Source organism: Balearica regulorum, chromosome 2 (assembly GCF_011004875.1).
Source record: "Balearica regulorum gibbericeps isolate bBalReg1 chromosome 2, bBalReg1.pri, whole genome shotgun sequence".
Lineage (NCBI taxonomy): Eukaryota > Metazoa > Chordata > Aves > Gruiformes > Gruidae > Balearica > Balearica regulorum.
In genome coordinates this window covers 51,517,708-51,533,019 of record NC_046185.1, presented here as the reverse complement: position 1 = coordinate 51,533,019, position 15,312 = coordinate 51,517,708, and the positions used below count along the sequence as shown (strand labels likewise).

Genomic DNA, 15,312 nt, shown 5'->3' with positions numbered 1-15,312 from the left:
TGCTGGTTTTATTTAGTTAAAAGCATGTCCGAGGGCTTTGCCTATAAAAAATGTAGCAGCCAGTTTTACAAGAGCATTCCCACTGTTTCTAACAAGATCTGCTGAAGCAGAAGTATAAAGGTCTCTGAAATGCCGAGTGTAGCCATCGTCTGGCTGTTAGGCTGCAGGCACGGTCTACATCCAAATGCTTCTTTATCCTTGTTGACTGCTGAGGCTACTGCAGATGTTTCTGCATGAGAGATTTTGTCTGTCCTGAGCAAGATTGTCTTTAACACTTGAGCATTTCAGCTTGTGACTCAAATTAGGATTGTGATCCTGCAGCACCCTTGGGAGAGCCTACCCAGTGCCAGGGGACTACAGACATGCATACATTTTTTCCCATGAGCCAAGTGTTTGGCAGATTGGAGGCTTAGGGATATTCAGGATGAAATTGCCCAGTAAGAAAAATCATTTTCATCAGCAAGTTTGTGATAAAGAGCAGAGCTATGTGGAGCAGTGACCTTGCCAGGTTATTGCTGGGGAAAGCTCTTATTTTAGCCTGTTACATAACACTTTGAGTGTTACTGAACTGCTTGCTATAAATCTTCCATTTTATTGCTTCCCCCCCCCCCCAACACATTTTATGTGCTAATTTTGAACATACTTGTTTGTTCATATGATACTCTGAGAACTTGCTCAGTAAAATACAAAGCCCTTGCTACTTTAATGTGGCAATGCAGTAAATCCCTTCTGCGGCCATTCTGCATGAAGCTAATGGTCACGTTGCCAGTAAGTTGCTGTGTCATCTTTCCTAAGCAGGAAGCTACAGGTGTCTTCTGTTAAAAAATAAATCAAGAAATGACATAGTGAGGTACATGCAGATAAGAGTAACTTGTAGAATCAGGAATATATTGTGTCAGATCTTCTTACAGCTCTATGAGCTTAATTATTCCCAATAAGAGAGTAAAACATTGGAAGCTTCCAGCAAATCACAAATAAGGAACCTATGTTTCTCCAGTCTTAAATGGCCTTAGCCCTGAGCTGACCTTATTTCTGAACTGTGCTCTAAACAAGAGTGCAAATTCCACATTACCTGGTTCATAGAGGAGAAATGGAGAAGCAGTCGTATGGTGGTTACAGCTTCTCACCCACAGCTGGCTGGCCTAGCTGAGCAGAAGTGCAGACGAAAGAAAAGAAATTAGAGCCTTATGACTTCTCCTTAGCAAAAGCGAACTGTTGCTACTTTTGACAAGTTGCAGGGGTCATGGTCCCTGAACAAGGCAGAGTTCAAAGGCTTTAGCAAGACTCTTCCTCTTAGTGTGTATTGGTCTTTACCAAAGATGCACAGCCAATTGAAGGTAGTCAGTAAGAGGCAAACCTACATTTTTTCATTTGTATCAAGGAGTATTTCAGTGTAGAGACAGCTTCCTAAAATCAAGACTTGCCCAGCTGCCATTGTGTGGGTGAGAGGTGCTGATCTGCACCATCAATGGTGCATGGCAGTAGTGGAAAGCAGCCGCTGGTGCGTGCTGGCACCTCAAGGAGCATGGCTGAGGCACAGAATATTAGTTACACACCATGTTACACAGCTTGGAAACCTCTGCAGATAGCACGTATGTCTATCTGTCTGTGGTGAGGCACTGGAACAGGTTGCCCAGAGAGGTTGTGGCTGCCCCCTCCCTGGAAGTGTTCAAGGCCAGGCTGGATGGGGCTGTGGGCAGCCTGGTCTAGTGGAGGGTGTCCCTGCCCACAGCAGGGGGGTTGGAACGAGATGATCTTTGAGATCCCTTCCAACCCAAACCATTCTGTGATTCTATGATTCTGCTTAAAGCAGTAGCTCAAATGGAGATGTGAGCTGAGATCTGGAGGTTTGGGCTCTGGGCAGGTCAACTCACAAAGGACAAGCAGTATTTTGTACGTGGTACATCCGTTGTCTCACTCGTGAAGATACTGTATGTTCACCAGTGGCCAAAGGTAGTTGTTACTTAGGATTCAGCAGGACGGCTAGGCACCAGCGATGAGGCTAGCCAAAAGCTAGGCAGCTGAGCTAGGTGATAGCTTAAACAACGTGGCAATGCCAGCAGGCTTATTTTTAATCCTGCTTTCTGTCTCAGTTTCCTTTGTCGCAGCGTTGTAGTTGATGACAGGAATCGCATTGCAGTCTATGACCTTCTAGCAGATACAAAGATACATCTTAAGGCATCATCAATTAATTTTCTTCTGGTAAGTTTGTTTTTTCTTTTCCCTTTTGTAACACTTGCCCCCTGAGTGGGTATAGAGAGATACTTTTCTCCCTGTGTTCGCATATTGTATGGTAAGGTATGAAAAGATGTATATTAGATGCTTGAAGATGTTTGTTTATATATACTCAGGGAATCCTGATGTAAACTTGATCAGTTTCAGAGATAAACAGAAATTTGCCTTTCTTGGCAAGGGTTTTCCCAACTCTCTTGTGCTTTATTTCAGTTCCCCCCCACTTTCTACATGTAAACTTTAAATGAAAAATCTTCTGATAGCTTTTATACATAATCTTTTTTGTTTTTTTCCTAATCTTTCACTTTTTTTAAAATCCTCAAAACCCATGTGGGAGTTTCCTGGGTCTCTTACAAAATTCAGGTAATAAATGCATTCATTTCAGGTAATAAATACATTCATTAGTCATATAACTTTTACATAATTTGAATAAAAAGCCTGCACTGCCCTCTCTTGTCCACACCAGGAATACATTTTTCTGGACACTGAATTTTCTTCTGTGTTGGTTCTGTTTTCTATTTTAGAAACATAAGGTGAGTTACACAGTTGATTAAAATCTAGAGTTGAAACCCAGCTATAAACATAGTTTCATTGAACTATTAGGATTAACAACTGATACGTGCTTTCTTAATTTCATGAGGCAGTGTTCAGTGTGAACAAAAACCATTTAAATTGTTTGTCAGTTCCCTGCAGCAATTGCTGTCCTAACAAGTTCCATATCCAAAAGACATTGATATTATTAGTCTGTATCCCCACATGTGGAAGTCTCTGTGCTAAGAATCTCTCTATTTTTATTTCTAAATTTTAGTTTTCATGCTCTGAATAACTTTCTGCGTGATAGATTTCGATATTCTCTTGAGATACAGGAAATATTCCCCCCTGTTAAATGTAAAGACTATGCTTAGGAAAAGATAGGAAAAAGGGGGAAAAGAAGAGCTTCTGGAATATGGACACTAATCACAGAGTCAATGGCAGCAGCTTTGGAGTTAGAGACCCTTGTGCGACCCCCTGTGATGTAGACCAGAGAGGCAAAGGGGAACCACCCCCAAGGCTGGAGTTCAGAAATCTGGTCTAAATAAAGGGGGAATGGGGTTCTTGAAGTCAGCTTTCAAGGGAGGCTCTTACAGCTTGCTAGTCTTTCTTTCACACTGTTGCATATGAGCTGTCTAGACCCAGCCCATGTTTCACACTAACTTTTTAGGCGCTCCTGAAGTGGAGTTCAAAGCTTCAGAATCTACCCTTGCTCTGCTGCAGTGGGCTGGAGCCCTGTGGGCCATTACATGCAGGACAGGCACAATGTTTGCTGCTCAGGAAAAGGGACTTCTAGCACTCTGCCTCTTAGCTTATAAAGGTTCTCTAGTCCCTGCTCACTACTGGTAAAACACAAGCTGAGCCCCCTTAGGACCTGCTTCTCAACTGAATCACTTTGCACATTAATGAATTCTCCCTATGCAATTTTTATTTATATTAATACATGGTGCCAATTGTCTTACTGCTTATCAGGCATTTTTACTCTCCTTTTCAAGTAGTTCATGCACAAGTTTTGTAACCTGCACTTAGGTATTTTGTAAGTGCAGGTAATATGTTTTTTTAGTGCAAACTGTTGTGTCTACCCACAAGCCTCCCATTATGTCCTTTCCGCCATGGCTACAGCAGGACTACCAGAGCTTCATTTGCTCATGTCTAGTTTTAGTTAAAAAAAACCCCATCATATGAGGTCCCATTGGCTTTTAAAATGAGTTCTGATTCTATTGGGAGAAATCCTGGTGTCTCTGAAACTCACTCCTATGGACTTTGTGTAAGTAAGTGTTCATGCCTGCATTTCAGAAGGTCTAGGAATTCCCCCAGGGTCCAAAAGTCTCTCACACCAAAGGTGAGGTCTTTTCCCTCCCACCTCTGTACGCTTCTTGCCTAGCTTCTGACCCCAAGAGCTGATCTTCTGTCATTCCCATTGCCATACATATACTTATGTATTAATTTATTTAACTTCTGAACAGCCAATATTCCCCTGAGAAGGACACTCAACACTGAGGCATTCAAGTGCAGGCAGGTAAAGGAATCCAAAATCTTGTGGGAACATGACAGAAGATGGCTTTGAGCTCAGTTGTCCCCATGCTAAAATTAGGCTTCATCCTTCCCTTTCAGGCCTGGCCCTGTTATTTATGATATTAATTGTTAACTGTGACTTGTGCTTATTTTTCAGCACAAGGTTTGTATTATATCAGCTGAAGAATTTTCTCCAGAATATGTGGATCCTAAAGTACAGTGCATAGCTGCTTACAGGAGTACCCCTGATAGAAGGTAACTTGGTTGGGTTTATCCTTCGTATTTTCTGAAGGCTTTGAAAGGCAAACTAAATGGGATTGTAATTCTTTTGAATGAACCTTTGCTCAGTGACTCACAGGTGATTTATAGGCCACTTTTGCAAAGTAGTATTTGTAAGAAAGCTGAAGTGTTAGTGTTAATCTAGACAGTCTTTGTGCAGGATTTTGTTAATACTAGCCTCTTCCTGGCCCATCTGAACTACTGAGTGCTGATGCGTTAGAAAACAAGCATCTTTCACACGTCATCCAGTATGACAGGTGTCCAAGCTGGAGAAACATTTGTACTTCGGTGGCCTGAAATGCTTACGACTCCATCTGGAGTTTCATTCCACATATTACTGCTTCAGCTGTTCCAAAATGGCTTTCATTTGTCATTAGGTAGGGGATGTGACTGCCCTTTCAGGCACAAATCCCCTATCTCAACTTGGCAGCATCAAACTACTCAACACGTGAAACCCCTGCTTCACAAACAAACCATTCCCTTGTCCCTCTCACCGTGGGGTCTGTATGGTAGGTGTGCCCTCAGCATCCACCTCACACAGCAGCACCAGGTGATCCTTCTCCTCCACTATACTTGTATAGGACCAGTAATTAGAGTACTCATACACAGTTTGGTTGACCCAGGTTGATGGTTATTCTCTTGCTGTGAAGATTTGAACCTGAAATTTCACTTCCCAAGTGGTCAGGTTTGGGTTCTGCAGAGCACTTGCTCTGTCCTGTGGAAGCATTTCCCCTCTCCATATGTTTTATTCTTTGAGCCAGGGAGGAACTGTCACTGCAGATTCCAAATTAGGGAGCCCCACATTTCAGTTCCTGTTGCAGTCCCCAGGATGTCCCTCGTGATGCTACTCCTAGGGCGTTCTTCCCACTGATCTGGCAGTGGCAAGGGCCTCAAAGGAAAAGTAATTGTCATTTGCAGGACTTCAGAGGCAGAAGGAGTTGGTGACTAGGTCTAATGGTTTTCCAGACGATAGCTTCTAATGTAACGGCTGAACTGAAAAAGAAAGCAGAAAAATCAGAATAGTAAATTGGATAAAAGCATGTGACTGTACTTGGCTTCCAAGCATGCATAACATTGAATCCCAGTTTTAATTACCCTGCTCAGTGTTACAACTGAGAGCAGCTTTCTAAGACGGAAGATACTTGTACTTGCACCAAAGGTATTTTGCATTCCTGGGCATTTATATTCCGAGTAAAGTGGGGGAAAGAGGGTGGGTGAAAAAACATGATTTAAAATAAAGCTAATGTAGAAATGTGTACCTTTTACTTTGGTTTTGTGCTGGGTTTTTTTTTAATCTCTTGTTATTTTTGCATAGTTTACCGTATGTTTATGTTCTGTTATTAAGACCATTATCTGGCAGCACTTTTGCTTTCCTGAAAGTGTTTAGTGTTCACCAAGTTGAGAGATGCAGAGTCTTGACTCAATGTAACAGTATTATAAGCAGATGCTGCACGTGATTTCCCACACAGGCCTGGCAAATACATCTCAATCCTGGCCCTGAAACATACTTGCCATTCCAGTTCTGGGCCTGTCTTGAGCAAAGATTAATCATTGTCTGTTGAGTACTGATGAGAAGTGAACAAATACTAGCAGGAAACCCCCAAAAACATTTTCTCCTGCAGTTTTGGAAAATACTTCTCTCAGTCAAGTTCTTCAGAATTAAATATACCAAGGAAGAAATAGTTAGACATAGCAGTGAACGAATAAGGATGCTTTCAAGGAGCACTGTTATTTATTTTGGCTCCAGTTCTACAAATATTTGAGTGTATACTTAACTTCTAAGTACTTAAGTAGTCCTGTTGACTTCAGTGGGAAAACTTGCATGTTTAAAGGATACACCTATGTAAATATTTGTAGAACTGAGAATTCAATATTAGGACAGCTTCTGGTGAATGTTAACTAACTGGATTAACTACAATTTATTTAATTTTTTAACACACTTGGTTCCCTTAGGTTTCATCTTCCTTGGCAAACTATTTCCATTGAAACTGTTCAGGTTATGGAAATTTTGATTGAATAAAATGAATTAATGTACATTTTCCCTTTTGTGAGTTAAATCCTTACCTCTTGTTTTCATTTACTTTCTGATCATTTACATAGAATCCAAAGAGCAACAGGGGTTACTATTGCATTATTAATTGTAATACAGTCTAATATATTGACTTTTGTGAGTAAACTGCTTTTCCTTTTATGAAGCTTAAGAAATTCTCCTGGCCCCAAGAGTAATTACTATAATTCTGCGTTTAGTGCAACATGCGTTCCCTCAGTGTATGAAACACCACCAGCAACTTTGGTTTTAGATGCGTTTAAGGATGGGGAAATTTCTGAAGTACGGAGAAATATACTCTATGATCCACTGAGTGCCCCTTTACCGTCTGAATCAGTTAATGGAGTCACCTTGACACCGTTACAGGTATCTCGTATTTTGAAATCCTTGTTTTCTAAGTCACAAAATATGTTCTTTAGTAAAGTTAAATAGATGAAACACTTTAAGAGAATCAAAACTGAATGATGTGATATGATCAAAATGTTGCAGACTGAATAAGCCACAAAGACAATATACAGAGAGAAACAAAAATGCCAGTTTCTTTCTAAACTATGCAGTAGTCTGACAGGTTGCAGAAGAACGTTAGATGTGCTTGGCATGCAGATAGGAGCATAGAGTTGTAATGCCATATTCTTTGATGATATTTGACTTGCTGAGAGATGCTAAGCCCCCTCTCTTTCACTGCAGGTAGGTGGCACAGAGCACAGCTCATAAACCCCAAAATACTTCACAAAACAAATACACTATCTGAACTGATCTTGTTTCTGCAGAACCAGATTACATTGGGTGGCAGAGTGCCCCACTTGGGCAGATATGTGTTTGTGATACATTTTTATCAGCCAGCACACCCGGCGTTCCCTGTGCAAGTGCGTGTGGATGCAGGACGTGTGTGGTCAGGTAAGCATCTGAATTTGATCTAACCCCTTCCCTTTCTCAGCATTTTGGCACATGGAGCATTTTTTGGCATTATGGTTTTTTTCTTCTAGGTTCCTTCAATGCTTCATTCTGCCCTCATACCTCTGGCTGTCGGGATCAGGTGATTGCAGAAAACCAAATTGAGCTTGACATTTCTGAACCTGAGGTCTCTGTTACAGTGATGATACCTGATGGAAGAGTGCTGGTTCTGGTACGTTTATTACATAAATGTACTTGGAAATGTTATTCTCAGTTTCACAATTCATTTAAAGATAGATACAAAGATGAAAGTCAAAAAGAAATAATTTGTCTTTTAATGTTTTTGCACTGCTTCTGTTTCATTTTAAATTTTTAAGATACTATACACTTTTTATTGTACACTGCTTGTAGCATCACAACTCTGCGGGGGGGAAGATAGAAAGTATATTTCCCTATTTTTTTCAGTTAAAATGTTATGTGTTTTAAGAAAATCCAGAACACATAATGAAGCAACTTTTAAATATATAAATGCCTTAGCTTGTGTCTTTTGCTTTTCTCTGAAATGTACAATATAGCTTTCTTGTTGTTTTAAGGAAAATGTCTTAGTTGTTCCAGCAGACACCTACAGTTACAAAATTCTTGACAAAAAGACAGTGGACAAGTCATTTGATTTTATCAGCCAATGTGGAGGAAACAGTTTTTATATTGAGTAAGCATCACTTTCTAAAAAACTGAACATTGACAACAAGCTGGGAATTAATATTACTTTTACTCTGTATTACAAAGACACATGTATAAAATCCCCATCATTGTGCTACATTAAAATGCTTTTCATGGCTTATGCTGGCCCATTAAATTTCCATGAGTCATTTTTCCATTACTTTCTATTGTAAATTAAATGTAAAGGTAGAGCTTTATTGCTCACAGTACAAAAGAGGAAAATCTATGTCATCTTTCTGTCTTTGGTATTTCCATCTTTGGTATTTGGTATTTTGCTTGGCATGTCTGAACTGATATGACTAATATATGCACTTTCTTCGAAAAAAATCTCTAACCTGCCTGTTCAAAGCCATTCACCACTAATTTAATTGAAGTATATATCCTTGCATGTGTACTGATGCCATCCTTATGTCAAAGAACTGTTTGAAAGACAGGACCCTAATTTACTGAACCACTGCAGAGCACGCTCATAACAATTCCCAAGTGCCGGTGCTTACATGATTTATATTTCAATTTAAATAGCCCAGAAGAATCATCGGCCTTCTGTAAGGACTCTGTAAGGTCACTAGTGGCTTTCTACAACAACGGAGCCCTGCCATGTAATTGCCATAGCGCAGGTGCCATGAGTCCTACTTGCAGCCCCCTGGGAGGACAGTGTGTTTGCAGACCTAATGTCATCGGTCGTCAGTGCAGCCGATGCCAAACTGGCTACTATGGATTCCCATTCTGCAAGTGTAAGTACATGCTGACACTTATTCAGCACCTGACCCGACCTTTTTTTTAATTCTCTGATTTTACGGCATAGGTACCGCTGCCTCACTTTTCTATATAGAGCTTGATCCTATGAGAGGCTGGTTGAGCCAGCTTAGATTTAGCATAGCATAGTTTTCAGTTTAAGGCAGAAGTAACCCCATTCCCTGAAAGCACACCTAGTTCACGATGAAGTGTGCCTTCGCATGTGCTGTCTGATCGGGTGTAGCAGGCTTACACTTCAACTGGTTAAAATCCATATTGCCACTCTTTCAGTCAAATGGATTTTTTCTGCACTGATTGCTAAATCCTTTCCAAGTTACTACTGTTGTATCCCAGTTTACACCTTCAAGACTTTCCATAGATAATCAGAGATATAGCATTCTTAATTCCTCATATTCTGATGTTATTCTTAATAACATCAAAACATTTATAGATTACACCAACAGTCCTTGGCTGCTTTCCCAGGTATTATACTCGATGTTTATAAACGTTGCTTTGCATAAGTGGTGCCCTTAACACCAAAATTATTTGTCGTTTAATCCTTGCCAGTTTTGGGAAGTGATTAATAATGCCTGTGGTGAAGTTAAGCAACCAATCTGTGGAAGAGAGCCAGGCACTAAAGCTACTTTTTGAAACTGCCATGACAGTCACATAGTTGGTTTCCATGACCCTGAGCTTAAAACTAGTGAAAGAGAGAAAAGAATCATGTCCTTTATACATAAAGGTTGTGTGTGTTTATTCCATATGCAAGTTCAATAAGAGTTGGTCATTGTAAGTTGAGGCGTGATTGATTTGTAGAACATTTTCTTTGACCTAGTATGCAACTGCGGGCAGCGTCTTTGTGATGACATGACTGGTAAATGCATTTGCCCTCCGCAAACTGTGAAACCAAAATGTGAAGTGTGTGAGAAACATTACTTCAGCTATCACCCTCTTGCTGGCTGCAAGAGCTGCAACTGTTCAGAAAGAGGAGTCGTCAGTATGGCAAGCCCAGAATGTGAAAAAACCAACGGGCAATGCAAGTAAGTTTGGGTTATGTGCGTTGTAAACGATGCACGAGTGGTTTGCTTCACCATTCTTTTCTGGGTTTTGGAGAGGACATGGGAAACTTTGATGAGGGTGAATAGGGCTTTAAGCAGTGCTTGGTGGTAGTGAGGACTCAGCTGTTTCAGGGACACCTGCAATGTTTTACTGGAAACTTGGTTTGTGCAGGTAGCTAATGGTGGGATTCCTGCGCTTGCATTCTGTTTGCCAGTGACGTGCCCAGCTCATATGACTTGTCCAATGTCAGTTAGTAGCAGACCTCGGATCAGAGCTCCTGACTTCTGGATATGTATGTCGTTTGTAATGGTGTACAATATTTCCCAAATTCTTAAAACTTTGCAGTTGATGTTCCACAGTCTAATGTCTGGATTTAAATCTAATGACGTTTTTAAGTACTGTAAAGCTTGAATGTTTGCAATGAATTTTGAGAAACTTTGATGACAGGTGCTCTGCGTATGGAAAATATGGTTCAGTTGGAACTGTAGGTGATAAATGCCCTTAAAATTATGCCTTCTGTGTGACGTTTGCTTATTTTTCTGTAACTCAGCATGCTGAGATGAGAATAAATTCTTTAGTTTTATTCTCTTATTTACATTCTCTAAAATAGGTATAGCATACGGCCACAACCATAGGGAATGATCTTAAATTCAGATGCGGTCATATTAGTATTGTTGAACATTTTTATTATTTCCTTGGGGACATCGAGTCCTTAAATAGCAAGTGCAAATACCTGATAGCCAGTAGGTTGTGTAAGGCCAGGATTAGTTCAGTTTGGTTGGTTTGGCTACGTTAGGGTTCTAACAAAGTGGTATTTTTCCTTCCTGCTCTGCCATTAAGCCTGTAAATATGATAGGGAATGCTCATATTATTTATTTAGGAAAAAAATATAAATTATTTTCCTAAGTCTGGCCTTTCACATGAAGCAAATAATTGTCTTATCCCAAGAGCCAAACAGGAATCTGTTTTCATATTTACAAGTTGAGTTTCAGGGTTAAAGTGTAGCATATTCTGTATCTAGTCTTTGTTTTCATTTTCCCCGTACAATACAAAATAAAATCAAAATAAACACTATGCAAAAAATAAATCAAATAAATAATTCAGTCAAATAAAATCTAATACTTCAAAGAAGGGGCTTAGCACATTTCTACATGAGTAAAATTGAAGATAGTTTTTGCACAAATAGTCACATCTTTCAGTTTCACTGAACAGCTGTATTGCCTGATTATAATGGTAATATTTTTCATGTGCAGCCTGATTGGAAATATCAAAGAAATGACAGCTTATTGGTAAAAAATTCTGAAGCAAAATTTGACATTTAGCAAATACTTTTGGACTGATTGCTGAAGTATATAGCTAACTACTACATTCTGATTAATACTTTTCCTTCTGTGGATTACATGAAGTTCAAAGTACCCATCCAGCTCCAGTTATCTGTGTGTGCGGGTAACGTATTCACAGAAACTCTGAGAAACCTCGGCCATTGTTTGGGGAATTGAGAAACTGCTTTCACACATTACGTGAAGTGCAGTCTACTTTGTCCGCATACTTTAACTGTTTATTTCCATTATATTCATAGTATTAGTGCCCATATGAATCTGGTGCTGAGAGCCAAAGGAGACTCCACCAACTGGCCGAGACTTTTAAAAGTTATCCTGTCATCACAACCGAAACGTAAAGATGTGAATGGTGGTGGTGGCAGACATTCTTTATCAACAGTCCTTACTCTTTTGAAACCTGGTTTGGGCTGGTACAGACAGTTTACCAGCATAGACAGGAGGGAGAGAGACCATCACACCTACATTTTCACTCATTTTATCAGACTGTGCAAGTTTCTTGTAAAGGTAGGATGAAGTAGCTGCTGCCACGGAAAGATGTTCTCTCTTCTCTAAAGCCTTGTTCATTCATAGTTTGGTGTTGGTTTTTGCATCTGCTGTACTTCACCTAAACAAATTCAAGGCACTCAGCCTTCACTGTGAGCAAAGTGGATTTTATCCTTTGGGAACAGTTGTAAACTAACCCAAGGCTTGTGGCAGGTTGAAGTTCCCATAATTATTCATATGCCTGGGATTCCCCACCTTTTTATTAGCCCGTGCGTGCCTTGAGTAATGCCCAGTCACATCCGCCAGCTATAAATCTTCCAGTTCTCACCCGTGTGCAACATCCATGTTTCACACCTTGGTGTATAGAGTAGTTCTGCACTGCAAGCACTGAATAGCTACAGAAATCTAATTTTATTGTGAACATTTGTATCCTTCAGAATCAAATCCATTCCTCATCAGTTCCATGACCATTTAAAACATCTCACCATTCAAATCTGAGAACGATATTAACCTGCTGCTGTTTCTCCGTGGAAATCATAAAGTAGTGTCATAGCCATGCAGTCACTTCAAAGATCCACCTGTGCCTTTTGTTTTAATCTTCCTTTCTTCATTCCGTTCCTGCCTCCCATGTTGACTCCCACCTCTGTGTTTGTTTGTTGATAAAGATGCAAACCAGGAATAAAAGGACGGCAGTGTGATCAGTGTGCTCCGGGTACTTACGGTTTCCCAAACTGCGTGCCGTGTAACTGTAACAGAGATGGAACAGAACCAGATGTTTGCGATCCCCAGACAGGAGTTTGTCTCTGCAAGGTCAGATAAATCAAATTACTTATGCAGTCACAAGCATTATTTGCACATCAGTGACTATTTCGTATTTAATGGGATGAATGAAGTGAGTTTATCATTAAGTTTTCAGTAAAAATTAAGTGCAGCTGTAGAAAACCATCACACCTTGCAGTATGTGCACAGATTATCACAGTAGCAGTTAAATGCCATTTTTTAATGAGTTCAGTATCTGTCAGTTGTACAGGTGGTCTTGGGCTTTGCAGGATAGAGCTGCAGTGTAGATGTCCATTGATTCACTGAAGCAGTCTGTACCCTGCACAGATCTGCTTTATGCATCTGCATCTCGGCTTTTGGATGTTAACCAGGTCCCATGCTTTTTTTAGCCATATTATGTCAGTTGACATTTCACCACATCATTATATCCAGGAAATCTTTTGTTCTGATCTGCATAATTAAATGTGATAAATGTGAACTTTCACAAGTGACCTTTTATATTGTAGGTTTGGGAAAGCCAGCAGGAGGGTTTTGGCAGGGAAGTTACCAGCTGTCTCTGACTAATATTTATTACTCAGTGGTTCACTTTATAAACTGAAAGACAGCTCATAGCTAATCTCCAAGAAGTCAGTTTTACTTGCATTTTGAATATGGTGTATCCAGACAATCACGCATTTTTCATTCATGTTCCCATACATTTAAATAAATATTCTTTCAGAAGATTTGTTTTATGCGCAGGAGGTTTTGGGGGCCTCACCAAAACCAAAAGGAACGCCCTAAAATTTCTTTCATCTATGCCTTAATAGGAGAATGTTGAAGGTACAGAATGTGACACTTGCCGACCAGGATCCTTTTATCTGGACCCTTCTAATCCCAAGGGATGCACCTCTTGCTTTTGTTTTGGGGCAACCAGCAACTGCCGCAGCACAGATCGTCGTAGAACCAAGGTGTATCCAATACTTTTTTTCTTTGCTATCGTGAACCTACATTAATTCCATTTCTTCCAAAATCGAAAATCTATTTTATTAGTTTCTAAGGATGAGAAATATTCTGCAAGCAATAGTGCAGATTTAGTGCAGCCTCGTTAAGACTTAGGTGTAGTCTGAAAGTGCCTTTCAGCAGAGATGGCCCTTTTTACCTGTTTGTTTACAAATCACTAGTTGGACTGAAAGTTGAGCTGGCCTTCTATTGCTTTATCTTCAGGCACTAGTTCATCATTAAAGTCAATGGTCTCCTTCAAGATGCTTTAATAAGCACGTGTCATTTTACATGTCTATGTCATAGATGCATTTTGAAACCTAAGAAATGTGTGACAGATTCTACAGAGATTGTAAAAATTGTCTTCCTTCCTTCCCTATAAAAAACATGTCATCAAGTGTGAGAAAGAAAGGAGAAGATGATTTTAGTAGCATAAATTAATGGTAAGGTGGCTGAAGACTGAAAAAAAAAAAAAAAAAAAAAAAAGGCAACAACTGTCTGAAACAATGCCAGAGAAAGAAAAGAGAGAAGCAGAGTCCTAGAATGATGGACGAGGAGTTGAGTTTAGGCTTAGACATAGACTAGATGCAATCCAGATTGAGACACTTTACTGTTTACAAGCAAAGGATGAAAATCTGGCCTCAGTGAAGTCAGCAGCAAACTTCCATTTGCTTTAGGAAAATTTGCTCTAGTGATTACCTGTTGTCACCAAAGACTGTTTTTGAAAACACGTCTATCTTTTTGTTTTACTTCTCTGGCCAGCCAAGGGCAACCCACCACAGAATGTTCTGGTACATACACACTATGCTTTCTTTCCCCAAGTATAATAATAAATAACAGGATGTATAATCTTACATGAAACAACAGCCATGAACATAAAATGTGCATTGAAGAGCCAGAATATTAGGCTACATTGCCTGCTTGCCTCCCCAAAATATCCCGCCACGTCCCCTCCCTCCCAGTTAGCCTACCACAACAAGTCTGCACTCTGTCTTTTAGGTTAGTGTCCTTGGTTTGATTTTGGAATGGTCTTGAAAAAGCACCTCCAGGTTATATCCTTGGGTTTGTGTACACAATTCCTAGTCACCTCCAGAAGGGTTATGTCTTCATGTGACTGAAGATAGAATTTAGTTTGCAGGTGACAAACCACATGCCTGCATCCCAAGTAGCTGTGGCACATCTGTCCCACTTGCGCTCTCTTTTGAGGTCCTTGCAACGTCCATTGCACAAAGACTTTAGGCTGGCTCTGAAGGGGTTGAATTTCATCCTAAGGGAATTATAGAGGCTAAACAATTTCTTCTCAATACTTAGTGCTGGTAAAGTTTAATAAAGGATGAGACAAGCTTTTATTTCCTTTATGTATTTTCATTAGTTTGTGGACATGAGGAACTGGCGCTTGGAGGCGGTGGATGAAAATATTGACATTCCAGTCACTTTCAATCCAGTCAGTAATAGTGTAGTTGCTGATGTTCAAGAATTGCCTACTTCAGTGCATAGTTTGTACTGGAAAGCACCACCGTCTTACCTGGGAGAGAAGGTAAATGACACCCAACTCATCTGTTTTAATAACATGTATTCATTTTTTGCCACCGTTGTTGACAAAGAGTCTCGTGGTTTTTCTTAGATACATTTCTCTCCCCTCCCACACGAGATTCTTATCTCTCTTACATGTCATGCCAGAAATCACAACATTTTACGACTGAGTACAGTGTTAAAATT

The 15,312-nt window shown here is 40.0% G+C and overlaps 1 protein-coding gene across 1 annotated transcript in view; it reads left to right on the top strand.

Annotated features, from left to right (window-relative positions):
• The window catches only part of LAMA3 (laminin subunit alpha 3), a 125,855-nt gene that overhangs the window by 59,312 nt on the left and 51,231 nt on the right, over nt 1-15,312 (top strand). The window contains exons 26-36 of the mRNA XM_075744241.1: nt 2,094-2,202; nt 4,436-4,533; nt 6,805-6,970; nt 7,375-7,501; nt 7,591-7,730; nt 8,092-8,207; nt 8,741-8,952; nt 9,789-9,993; nt 12,501-12,645; nt 13,422-13,562; nt 14,966-15,130. Coding sequence (XP_075600356.1) covers nt 2,094-2,202; nt 4,436-4,533; nt 6,805-6,970; nt 7,375-7,501; nt 7,591-7,730; nt 8,092-8,207; nt 8,741-8,952; nt 9,789-9,993; nt 12,501-12,645; nt 13,422-13,562; nt 14,966-15,130 — 1,624 coding nt within the window. The remainder of the gene's footprint in view (nt 1-2,093; nt 2,203-4,435; nt 4,534-6,804; nt 6,971-7,374; nt 7,502-7,590; nt 7,731-8,091; nt 8,208-8,740; nt 8,953-9,788; nt 9,994-12,500; nt 12,646-13,421; nt 13,563-14,965; nt 15,131-15,312) is intronic.